At 44.7% G+C, this 12,920-nt stretch overlaps 1 protein-coding gene across 1 annotated transcript; it reads left to right on the top strand.

Annotated features, from left to right (window-relative positions):
- Positions 1-574: 574 nt before the first annotated feature.
- On the top strand, positions 575-8,722 carry LOC115152771 (malate dehydrogenase, cytoplasmic). The gene is made up of 10 exons (XM_029697558.1): positions 575-715; positions 1,902-2,003; positions 2,514-2,610; positions 3,672-3,847; positions 5,672-5,794; positions 5,982-6,080; positions 6,194-6,271; positions 6,544-6,657; positions 7,474-7,563; positions 7,856-8,722. Exons 1-10 carry the CDS (start codon positions 713-715, stop codon positions 7,976-7,978), a joined length of 1,005 nt encoding a protein of 334 aa, XP_029553418.1. The 5' UTR covers positions 575-712; the 3' UTR covers positions 7,979-8,722.
- Positions 8,723-12,920: the final 4,198 nt, after the last annotated feature.

Consider the following 12,920-nt stretch of genomic DNA (forward strand, 5'->3'; position numbering starts at 1 on the left):
GCACAGCTGAACTCCGAGCGGGCACACACACAAACAGAGAAGTCGCTAAATCATCAAAAAAGTCGCTGGGGCAGCATTAAAAAGTAGATACATTTGTCGCTATACTCTTTTACCAATAAAAGTCGCCGAGGGGTATGAAATCTCTCTAAATCTAGCAACAAAGTCGCTAAATTGGCATCACTTGCTCCAACACCTGTGGCTAGCAGCGGAGCTCCATAAAAATATACATAAAAATGATAGCTTTACAACAGAAGTTAAAGTATCCTTAATTCAACTGAATAAATCAATCAAATACAAATACACAAGAGACAGTTTGGGACTTTTTGTAATTTGTAAATAAAAGGGAATTTAAATGTTAGTACTGAATCGTGGGTAAAGTAGTTATTTATTCTGTCAACCTCAGTGACTTTAAAAAGGTCAACGTACACAGCTGAAGCATACTGTACTGTCAACGATTTATATAACTAACCCAGCGTACTGTACTGTCTTTGGTACTATCACAGATAGAACAATGAGAGTTAGTTATATAAATATTTGGTACTACTGTCTTTGGCTGAAGGATTTTCGACTACATTTCCCGAGAGCCACCAGCTTTGCGGCGCATGCGTAATAACGATTTACTGGCCACCTCGTGACCACTCTGATTTCAAGAAATAGGGGTGACCTTTTGTTGCAAGAACAGTGGGAGAATAGTCCAAGTTATCATACAAAGATGGTAAGTAACAAACAAAAAGTTGTATTAACTTTGTTTACGGAACTTTAGCTTTACTAAAATGATAAACGCACACACCTGCTATAACGTTAGTAGTACGAGGACAGCGAGGTGGCATTTCGTTCGCTTGTTTCTGCAAGTAGCTAACCTAACTTATACAGTAGCTAGTTAACTACCGGTAAACAACTTTTGTATCAATTTAAATATTTTTGTAAAAGATTTTGCTTGTGATTCTTGTGTTATGATGTTTAAAGACAAGTTGGAAGAAATACTCTGTAATTCCTTGTTGGCAATGTGCCAGTGAATTTGACAGGTTCTAGTAGAATGTCGTTTCGACAGCTGTGTCCTAGGCACATTTCTCTACATTTCTTTGAAAAAGGTCAAATTGGCAGAATGTGTTAATGTGGCCAAATGTTATCTAAGTTGTCTAACTATTATTGCATGCGACTTTCTCCCCAGCAAAATGCAATTGCTTGTTTTTTGGACTCTACGTTTGTGTGAAAGGGGAAAAGTTGAATGAATGGTGAAAGTTTTCTACAGTAGCTATAAATATCTCGTCTCAGATGACTCGAGTGTGTTCTATTTTTAAATTCACCTTGGCTTACCTCGTGAGTTAATAAATCCCCACTCCGACATTGTCCGGTCACGGATCACATATGCAATACCATTGTTGTAGACGAGCTACAATTCTAGTACAGTTCTCTCTAGTATTGTCACTTTACGAGTGAACTCTTAGCCAATTCCTCAAAGGTATCCAACTCGCCTCATTCCCATTTCATGTACACCTCATTTTTACCTGACTGTTTGACTGATATTACATAACATTGATATTACTGTAAAACTTCCCAAAACGTTTTCCCTAGCTGGATAATTTCCTCAAACCCTCCCAACTAATGCACGGCTTGGGGCAAGTTTACCTCCAATATTTTAAAATGTACCCCTGAAATTGCAGTGACAAAACATTTGTCAGTGCTTGGTTGTTCATTTGGCAACAAATGGAAGAAAATGAACTGAAACGGGGACTTATTACCTGAACTTGTCCAAAAATAAATACAAATTTGTGTTCATTGTGTAACATTTTACTACAGTGTTTAGGCTAATTCACTCTGGATAAGTGTCTAAATAGCCTGAGTGTAATGTTCCCTAATGAATAGGACCCAGAGCTGTGTTTCTGTATGTTGTGTTGCAGTCTGCTGAACCTGTTCGTGTGCTGGTGACCGGCGCTGCTGGGCAGATTGCCTACTCCTTGTTGTTTGGCATCGCCAAGGGAGACGTGTTCGGCAAAGATCAGGTAAAGGGAAGGAAGAAGCTTTGGCTTGACTTGCATTATGTAACATCCCAGCTGATCCTGTTAGGGCTTGTCTAGTGTCTGAAATGACACCCTATTCCCTATATAGTCCACTACTTACCCTATTTGCCCTGGTCAAAATGAGTGCACAATATAGGGAATAGGGTGCCATGTCAGATACTCCCTGTGTCAGTTAAATAAGATAAAAATCATGACTGATGGGCAACATGCAGCATCACACACTACCTCTTCAGTCACACAACCTGCGAAAGCTTCACTCAAGGCTTTAATGTCCTTGAATTGCCTGAAATAGAGCCACTAGCATACAGCCTACCGGTAGCACAGGCCTAACACTGTCCCTTCAAGTAGTCATAACAAGCAGTGTTAATGTAGTAATCATATGAACCATAAACATCTGTTCAGGTAGCAATCTACCAGCCTGTAAGTCAACAGAAAGATCAATAGATCCTACTCATTTATCTACTCCTGTCATTTCATGGTCCCTCCTCTCAGCCAATCACCCTGATCTTGCTGGACATCACCCCCATGTTGCCAGTCCTGGATGGAGTGGTCATGGAGCTGCAGGACTGTGCCCTCCCACTCCTCAGAGGTAAACCATGGGGCAGACAACACTCACTGGATTGACATGGCTTTGCTTTAGTTGTGAGGCACCAGTAGTATCTCCATCTCCATTGTGACTGGTATTTTTCTGTTGTTAATGGTGGTGTCCTTGCTTTGTTCTCACCTCGGCTGTGAGGCCCCAGTATTAACGCTCAGTGCTGCAAAGACAATGTTCTCTCTGTGTATGGTGTGTTGCAAAGACAATTTTCAATGTGGGGTATGGGTGTCTACAGTGTGGTTACCCTGTGTCCCAACCAGATCTGGGTTCAAGCACTATTTAAATTCGTTCAAATATTTAAGGTTTTTGCCAGATCGGTGGGATTTTCAGAATTGGCAGAATCTCGCAGTATCCCTTTAAAACAGTTAACTGGCAACAGTCTGTCCCACAGACAACAGTAGCAGAACAAAGGCATCAATACAGGGTTCGCTGAAACTAACCTTAAAAGCAGAAACGGTGTGAGTGGCTGAGCTGATGAGAATGTAAGGTGTTGTGACAAGATGGGAATTAAAACAGGGAAAACCACACTGAGACGATGTACAGGGGAATGTGATGGGAATTGAAACAGAACCACACTGAGACGATGTACAGGGGAATGTGGTGGGAAAACAAATACAAGCCTTTGTTTCTCCATAGAGGCCACTTTCATTGTCGAGCGATCATGTCCGGAACATTGTGCTTGAAGGATTCAGCCTATTAAAGCACTCCTTAACAACTTCCTGCTGTCCTGGATCATCATTCTTTTTTTCTTTCTATTTTTGCCTAAAATGACACACCCAAATTTAATTAGACAACTGTAGTAAAACCTTTAACAATTAAAAGTAGTCTTTATTATCCAGATTTTCCTTCTGTTTATCGGGCGTCCATGTGCTGCCCATTGAACCAACCAACCCTGGTCTGTTGTATATTCGATTCGTCTAGAGGTCATTCCCACAGACGAGGAAAGAAACCTACGTATCTTATAGGACACGTCCAGATAGTCCCTCCCTTTTCACGCTACTTTCTATTTGATACAGAATGAACAAGCCCTTGTTTATTCCATCTGTTTTCAGAGGTCATCCCCACGGACAAGGAGGAGGTTGCCTTTAAGGACCTGGACGCTGCCATCCTGGTGGGCTCCATGCCCAGGAGAGAGGGTATGGAGAGGAAGGACCTGCTCAAGGCTAACGTGGCCATCTTCAAGAGCCAGGGGGCTGCGCTGGAGAAGTACGCCAAGAAAACTGTCAAGGTGAGATGATAACCAGAGCCCAACAGACAGGGTTTGTCCTCTGTGTGTGTGTGGTGACTGTCAATGTGTCTCAAAATGTCTATGCAGACTTAGCTGTCAGTACTAGCAGGTACCCTGTGTTTGTGGTATAGTGTAAGCCATGTGTCTTTAGACATAGAAAGGACTCGTGATGCTGCACCCCAGAGCTGTTGAAATTCAGTTCACCACGTGTTGGGCTCTTAATTCCTATGGAAGGATTGGCCTGGAATGCCATTGGTGTGCATTGTTTGTGGGTTTGTTTTGTGAGCGTGTGTTTTTGATTTTTTTTTAAATCTAGCTGCCTGCATGTCTTAACACTATCCCACCTATCCGGTCTTGTAAGCTTAACGTTGTATCCAGCCTGGCTGGGTTCCATCCCAGGAGTCGAGGGAGACGTTCTGATTCTCTACTGCTCCCCAAGTGTGCACTTGGACACTCCCCTTGATGGATTTACATAATAAATGGACTGGTGGGAGGAATATGGTGGAAACTACAGAATTATGAGTCATTTTAATAGTAGAGAATAGGAACTCCACCAAGGACTGGAATGTCCTGACTAGTGCCAGTGGAACTGTGGGTGTGTTATGAGGAGGCCTTTTGACCTCACACTGATCTAGCAACAGGTGTTGGACTGTCAGACTGACGAGTGTGACTGCTTGTGTGTGCTGGCACGTACCCTTGTCATTTCTTCCCCAAGTGACCTTGTTACAAAAACTGAACTTGTCTTCAGGCAGTGTGCAAGTCTGAAGCTGCCTTGATAGAACGTCTTCAGCCTTTCACGCTGCCTGACTATCTAGCATGGCGTCTTCAGCCTTGCACGCTGCGCTGCCTGACTGTCTAGCATGGTGTCTTCAGCCTTGCACGCTGCGCTGCCTGACTGTCTAGCATGGCGTCTTCAGCCTTGCACGCTGCGCTGCCTGACTGTCTAGCATGGCGTCTTCAGCCTTGCACGCTGCGCTGCCTGGCTGTCTAGCATGGCGTCTTCAGCCTTGCACGCTGCGCTGCCTGACTGTCTAGCATGGCGTCTTCAGCCTTGCACGCTGCCTGCCTGGCTGTCTAGCATGGCGTCTTCAGCCTTGCACGCTGCCTGCCTGGCTGTCTAGCATGGCGTCTTCAGCCTTGCACGCTGCCTGCCTGGCTGTCTAGCATGGCGTCTTCAGCCTTGCACGCTGCCTGCCTGGCTGTCTAGCATGGCGTCTTCAGCCTTGCACGCTGCCTGCCTGACTGTCTAGCATGGCGTCTTCAGCCTTGCGAGGCTTTGGAATTTTCCCTCTACTCACAGGTGGCTCAAGTTTCAAGTAACTTAAATATTTTTACTACATGGTGACCATAGATACTGCAATACATGGCTATATTCCATTGATAATGGACAAAACATTTAAGTTGGACTAAAAGTGCATACTATGACTACGTACATTTTGTTACATTCATAACTATGTCCAATGTATTTGCCCTCTTAGTCTGTTGCCTTCACCGTCTCATCACTCTGCTGTGAAGTTAAAATATGTACAGTGCATCTCAATCCACCTATGGCAGTCTTCTACATCTACACTCATGTTTGTCAGACCGTGAGAAACTCTCCGATGAGACTCGCAGGAACATGATGGTGGTCTGTTTTGTTCTACAAGCCTGACGGGACTCGTCTCTACCGGCTCCTGTTTGTAGTGTCTGAACCGTTTGGGCTACAAACTGACCCCACTGTGGAAAGGAGATTCTCCCCAACACCATGGTGTTCTCCGTGTGTGTGTGTGTGTGTACGACTGTCCTGAGGGTTTTATAACGTTGCCTCTCCATTGTCTCGGTCAGGTCCTGGTGGTAGGTAACCCAGCCAACACCAACTGTCTGATCGCAGCCAAGTCTGCCCCGTCCATCCCCAAAGAGAACTTCTCCTGCCTTACCCGTCTGGACCACAACCGGGCCCGCTCTCAGGTACCTGTGTATGAAGTGGTTTTGTTCCCTTCAACCCCCTGAATGAATATTGTTACTCCAATCCCTCATGATGACTGAGTCTGTACGTCAACTGTAGTGTTTAAGTTTCATTGGGGACAAAGTGTGTGTGGATTATGTTAATAGATGGTAATATCATCCTTACACAGCTCTTGCATCCCTCCCCCAGGTTGCGATGCGCTGCGGCGTGCCAGCCACCCAGGTGAAGAACGTGATCATCTGGGGAAACCATTCGTCCACCCAGTACCCAGACGTCCACCACTGCAAGGTTATTTATCAATGTTATGTAATAATGAAGTATTATTATACCACTGCAAGGCATTAGTGAATACTGTGTAATATTATTTAACAATATGTCATTTATTATTTTACTACGCCAAGGTCAACATGGCGGGCAGCGACCTGGCCTGCTTCGACGCTGTTAAGGACGATGACTGGCTCAAAGGGGCCTTCATTTCTGTGAGTTTACTCTACTGTAAAACACATTTTCATCTGGCTATGTGATTTAACTTTAACCCCCCTCATTAGAGATGGTCCAAGGGAAAGTAACCTCTGACCTTCTCCATGTGTTTTGATAAGGGGAGAGGAATCCTGGAAAGATGAATTGAGACGGCTGAAGAAGACTAGTGGAGTAGGGATGAGACATTTTCTAAGGCCTCTCTTCCTCCCTCTCCTCTTCCTCCCTCTCCTCTTCCTCCCTCTCCTCTTCCTCCCTCTCCTCTTCCTCTCAGACAGTGCAGCAGAGAGGAGCTGCGGTTATCGCAGCCAGGAAGCTGTCCAGTGCCATGTCTGCAGCCAAGGCCATCTGTGACCACATGAGGGACATCTGGTCAGGCACTCCTGAGGTCAGCTAAGAGGGGTCCTATGGGACAATTCTGTGGCTTTAAGATGCAGATTTAGGATTAATTTACCCTTCCCAAATCTACATTGTAACCATTAACACTGTTTTATTAACTCCTAATCTATAGGGCACTCTACTATTTAAAGTATGGATGCATCCCAATTCTCCACCCTTCTCCCAGAGTGTGCACTCCCACAATTCCAGACAGTCATTGATTAAAAAGTAATGGATTGGTGTAATATTTGGCTATAAGCCATTGTTACATTTGTGAGATGTGTGCAGTTGCACACTTTAGGAAGAGGGTGGAGAATTGTGGTGTAGCCTGTCTTTGGGTTAATGGTTCCTGAACGCAGCGTGGTGGTGCAGCAGCCTGTCTTTGGGTTAATGGTTCCTGAACGCAGCGTGGTGGTGGTGCAGCAGCCTGTCTTTGGGTTAATGGTTCCTGAACGCAGCGTGGTGTAGCCTGTCTTTGGGTTAATGGTTCCTGAACGCAGCGTGGTGGTGCAGCAGCCTGTCTTTGGGTTAATGGTTCCTGAACGCAGCGTGGTGGTGGTGCAGCAGCCTGTCTTTGGGTTAATGGTTCCTGAACGCAGCGTGGTGGTGGTGCAGCAGCCTGTCTTTGGGTTAATGGTTCCTGAACGCAGCGTGGTGGTGCAGCAGCCTGTCTTTGGGTTAATGGTTCCTGAACGCAGCGTGGTGGTGGTGCAGCCTGTCTTTGGGTTAATGGTTCTTGAACGCAGCGCGGTGGTGCAGCAGCAGATTGTCTTTCGGTTAATGGTTCCCGAACGCAGCCCTGAACTCTGTCCTCTTGTGTTTGCAGGGGGAGTTTGTCTCCATGGGTGTCTATTCCAGCAGTAACTCCTATGGTGTTGCCGAAGACCTCATCTACTCGTTCCCTGTTCACATCAAGGTGAGACGGATCCCTGACTCTGCTCTCTACACTCCTCCATACTAAGGCTGCGTTTACACAGGCAGCACAATTCTGAGCTTTTGCCCAATTATTGGCGAAAGATCTTATCTGATTGGTCAGAAGATCATTGTGCTGCAAGGTCAGCTGTCATCACCACTTAACCAGAGAGCTCTGCTTCTATTGACTATAAACTGGTGCTCTAGTCTACAACCGACTACCTATTGCAGTGGGAAGTTGATCACTTTGGCCTATTATTCAATATACAGTATTCTCCTGTCTTTGTTATCCTCAGGACAAGCAGTGGAAGATTGTGGACGGGTTGGCCATCAACGACTTCTCCCGAGGCAAGATGGACGCCACGGCAGCCGAGCTGGTGGAGGAGAGGGACACCGCCGTCACCTTCCTCAGCGCTTGACTACGCTCCCAGCCACGGCAACCAACCCTGCAACAGCACTTGGACACAGAACCCACACCTCCAGACTCGCGTCTGTGATGCCGCATTCACGTGCTACTCGGAACTTAGGAAACTCTGGAATATCCAACTTGGAAGTTCCATATGAACGGTTTAACTTTATACGTTTTACAGTAGTTTTAGACCTGAGTTTCTGGTTATTCTGATAGCACATGAACATGGCATGATACACTCACTGCTGAAACTCTGTGTCCAAAACATTAATGTTACACACTTCTGAACAGGTTATCCCTGTTTGGATGGTTACCATGGAATGGAGAATTTGTTATGGGTAGTTGATGCACTAGTAGTTACTATGATGATCATTGTTTAACGGTTAATTGTTGCTCAGGCAGAACAATAAAATCAGCAAACAATGTATAGTCCTTATTGTGTTTCTAGATTTAACTTAATATTTTTGTGAAACAACTCTTGGTTCAATGATTATTTAACTTCATACATTTTTTTTTTACTATTTGGCATTTTCCCATTAAGGTATTTGACGATCTGAATGTGATCACCAGATGTAATCCTATTCTAATAGTAGCAGGTGGTTATGGCATAGTCCTGCCACTAGGGGGGGCAGCACATTCTAATCTAACACACAGGACAGTAAAATGTATCAGATGGTTAATTATGTTTTATACCTCTGGATAATATCTCCCTGGATTCACACTCCTGACGAAACAATAAAACATTTATCCTTAACTGATTGAGTCATTTTTATAATGTCTGCACAAATCAACATTTTATTATTCCTATGAATAGTGTAGCTAGCCACAGTATAATGATGTGCTAGCTTGCACGCTCTCCTTTCAACAGGGCAGCATCTATTATAAAGTATTTAGTAAAACTATGATTAGCCGGAGGGAGTGTGATTCATAAATGTTAATTTATATATATATATATAGTTTACACCCAGAATGTCCTACATCAGATTTTCCCTGACTTGCATTGCTTTGTCACCTGTAGTAAAAAAATATGGTCCTTCCATTTAGTTGTAAGGACTTATGTACTGCAATTCAACCAGAACATTATTTAAAATCACACTTGCGTGACCATGTCAGTAAGAATCTGTAACCGATATTTTTACTTATGTTCCATGTTAACAGTCTGGTTTCTAACCCAAATACCTGTAGGTGTAACTCCAGGCTGGAGTAGTGTCATCCCCCATCCCTAGCAAACACAGCTGATTCAACTTTATTTGCGTTTTAAACTGAAGATCATTTAGTTGATTATTGGAGTCAGGTGTTTTAGCTGGTGGGAAAAGTGTGACATGAATCAGGCTTCGAGGACTGGAGTTGCCCCCCCTGGTCTAGTAATTAACCACCCCTGGTCTAGTTAATAACCCACCCCTGGTCTAGTAATTAACCACCCCTGGTCTAGTTATTACCCACCCCTGGTCTAGTTATTAACCCACCCCTGGTCTAGTTATTACCCACCCCTGGTCTAGTTATTAACCCACCCCTGGTCTAGTTATCACCCCACCCCTGGTCTAGTTATTAACCCACCCCTGGTCTAGTTATTACCCCACCCCCGGTCTAGTTAATAACCCACCCCCGGTCTAGTTATCACCCCAGCCCTGGTCTAGTTAATAACCCACCCCTGGTCTAGTTATTAGCCCACCCCGGTCTAGTTAATAACCCACCCCTGGTCTAGTTAATAACCCACCCCTGGTCTAGTTATTAACCCACCCCTGGTCTAGTTATTAACCCATCCCTGGTCTAGTTATTAACCTACCCCTGGTCTAGTTAATAACCCACCCCTGGTCTAGTTAATAACTCACCCCTGGTCTAGTTATTAACCCACCCCTGGTCTAGTTATTAACCCACCCCTGGTCTAGTTATTAACCCACCCCTGGTCTAGCTATTAACCCACCCCTGGTCTAGTTATTAACCCACCCCTGGTCTAGTTATTAACCCACCCCTGGTCTAGTTATTAACCCACCCCTGGTCTAGCTATTAACCCACCCCTGGTCTAGTTAATAACCCACCCCTGGTCTAGTTAATACCCCACCCCTGGTCTAGTTATTAACCCACCCCTGGTCTAGTTAATAACCCACCCCTGGTCTAGTTATTAACCCACCCCTGGTCTAGTTATTAACCCACCCCTGGTCTAGTTATTAACCCACCCCTGGTCTAGTTATTAACCCACCCCTGGTCTAGTTAATAACCCACCCCTGGTCTAGTTATTACCCTACCCCTGGTCTAGTTAATAACCCACCCCTGGTCTAGTTAATAACCCACCCCTGGTCTAGTTATTACCCCACCCTGGTCTAGTTATTAACCCACCCCTGGTCTAGTTATAAACCCACCCCTGGTCTAGTTAATAACCCACCCCTGGTCTAGTTATTAACCCACCCCTGGTCTAGTTATTAACCCACCCCTGGTCTAGTTAATAACCACCCCTGGTCTAGTTAATAACCCACCCCTGGTCTAGTTATTAACCCACCCCTGGTCTAGTTATTAACCCACCCCTGGTCTAGTTATAAACCCACCCCTGGTCTAGTTATTAACCCACCCCTGGTCTAGTTATTAACCCACCCCTGGTCTAGTTATTAACCCACCCCTGGTCTAGTTATTAACCCACCCCTGGTCTAGTTATTAACCCACCCCTGGTCTAGTTATTAACCCACCCCTGGTCTAGTTATAACCCACCCCTGGTCTAGTTATTAACCCACCCCTGGTCTAGTTATTAACCCACCCCTGGTCTAGTTATTAACCCACCCCTGGTCTAGTTATTAACCCACCCCTGGTCTAGTTATTAACCCACCCCTGGTCTAGTTATTAACCCACCCCTGGTCTAGTTATTAACCCACCCCTGGTCTAGTTATTAACCCACCCCTGGTCTAGTTATTAACCCACCCCTGGTCTAGTTATTAACCCACCCCTGGTCTAGTTAATAACCCACCCCTGGTCTAGTTAATAACCCACCCCTGGTCTAGTTATTAAACCACCCCTGGTCTAGTTATTAACCCACCCCTGGTCTAGTTATAAACCCACCCCTGGTCTAGTTATTACCCACCCCTGGTCTAGTTATTAACCCACCCCTGGTCTAGTTATTAACCCACCCCTGGTCTAGTTATTAACCCACCCCTGGTCTAGTTATCACCCACCCCTGGTCTAGTTATTAACCCACCCCTGGTCTAGTTATTAACCCACCCCTGGTCCAGTTATTAACCCACCCCTGGTCTAGTTATTACCCACCCCTGGTCTAGTTATCACCCACCCCTGGTCTAGTTATTACCCCACCCCTGGTCTAGTTAATAACCCACCCCTGGTCTAGTTATTAACCCACCCCTGGTCTAGTTATTACCCCACCCCTGGTCTAGTTATTAACCCACCCCTGGTTTAGTTATAAACCCACCCCTGGTCTAGTTATTAACCCACCCCTGGTCTAGTTATTAACCCACCCCTGGTCTAGTTAATAACCCACCCCTGGTCTAGTTATTAACCCACCCCTGGTCTAGTTATTAACCTACCCCTGGTCTAGTTATTAACCCACCCCTGGTCTAGTTATTAACCCACCCCTGGTCTAGTTATTAACCCACCCCTGGTCTAGTTAATAACCCACCCCTGGTCTAGTTAATAACCCACCCCTGGTCTAGTTATTAACCCACCCCTGGTCTAGTTATTAACCCACCCCTGGTCTAGTTATTAACCCACCCCTGGTCTAGTTAATAACCCACCCCTGGTCTAGTTAATAACCCATTAGTAATGTATGAAGGTGATCATTGACGTGGCATCAATGTCGTGGCTCTGGTGTTTGGGGTTCAGGAACGTCGTGAAAAAACTGCATTTTCATTGGCCACAGCATTCGGATACAAGCTTTTCATTGGTCCTTGTTTTAGAATGGCATTTCTATATATCGTTTTGATACAATTAATCTAATATAGTGTTTTTGTGTGAACGAATTACTAAAATACCTGCCCAATATACAATACAATGTGTTGCATGTCATTTTAATGTAAATAAACTCCCAAAGGGACATTAGTTGTGATAATTTAATCGGTCTCCGCGGTTGTGTCCATACTTGGACAAGCCCATCGCACGATTTTCCTGTCGCCAACATCCTACAAGCCAAACAGTAAGGAAATGCATTTATTAGCTCAATTAAACTGTCCAATACCTTGCTGGGTGCCAATAATCATGACTGTCGTCGTAAAAGATAAGTTACAAGAGTAGCCCAATAGCACTACGAGTGGTTTGATCGCTGTAGCCTACCCAGAAATAGGCCTATCTAAGTTATCATAGCATATTCTGAATGTATTGGAAAACGAATAGAAACAGTAGCCAGTTGATCTGGTCATTTTGTTTAGCAATTTTATGTTGCAATTTTATTTCTTCAATCATGTATAATTCGTGTTTGATGTGTAGGCTATGCTACAGTGGAACAAAATGTAACAACCTGTCCCCATCATTTCCGCATCTACCGTTCTGCATTCGGGAATGTATACAACTAGGCTACATTAATTTTAAGGTTAGGCTAGGACTACAGATCGGTTATTCGTGTGGTGCCGGGTCTATGCTGGCTTTAATATGTTACTGATTTAATGTATCTATCTGATTGTCTATGCTAGGCTATCTGAATATATATATATAAGATATCATGGGGGCGAGGCTAAAGCAAGAGGGGGAGTATTTTAGTAGAAGCAAATGCTGCGTTCAAACCCACTGGGAACTTGTGAAATCTCCGCCTTCGGTGCATTCAAGACAACTGGGAACTCAGGGGGGAAAAACTAGCTCCTACTGGGAAAAATCGTTTTGAACCGCCATCCAACTTGGAATTCTAAGTCGGAAACCAGGGCATCTTTGTAGAGGTGCGACTTTCCGACCTGAAGATCACTGACGTCATGATTTGGACTTTTTTTAATGATTATTTTTTAGTTCCAAGTTGTCTTGAAAGC

The sequence above is a fragment of the Salmo trutta genome, chromosome 18 (assembly GCF_901001165.1).
Source record: "Salmo trutta chromosome 18, fSalTru1.1, whole genome shotgun sequence".
NCBI lineage: Eukaryota > Metazoa > Chordata > Actinopteri > Salmoniformes > Salmonidae > Salmo > Salmo trutta.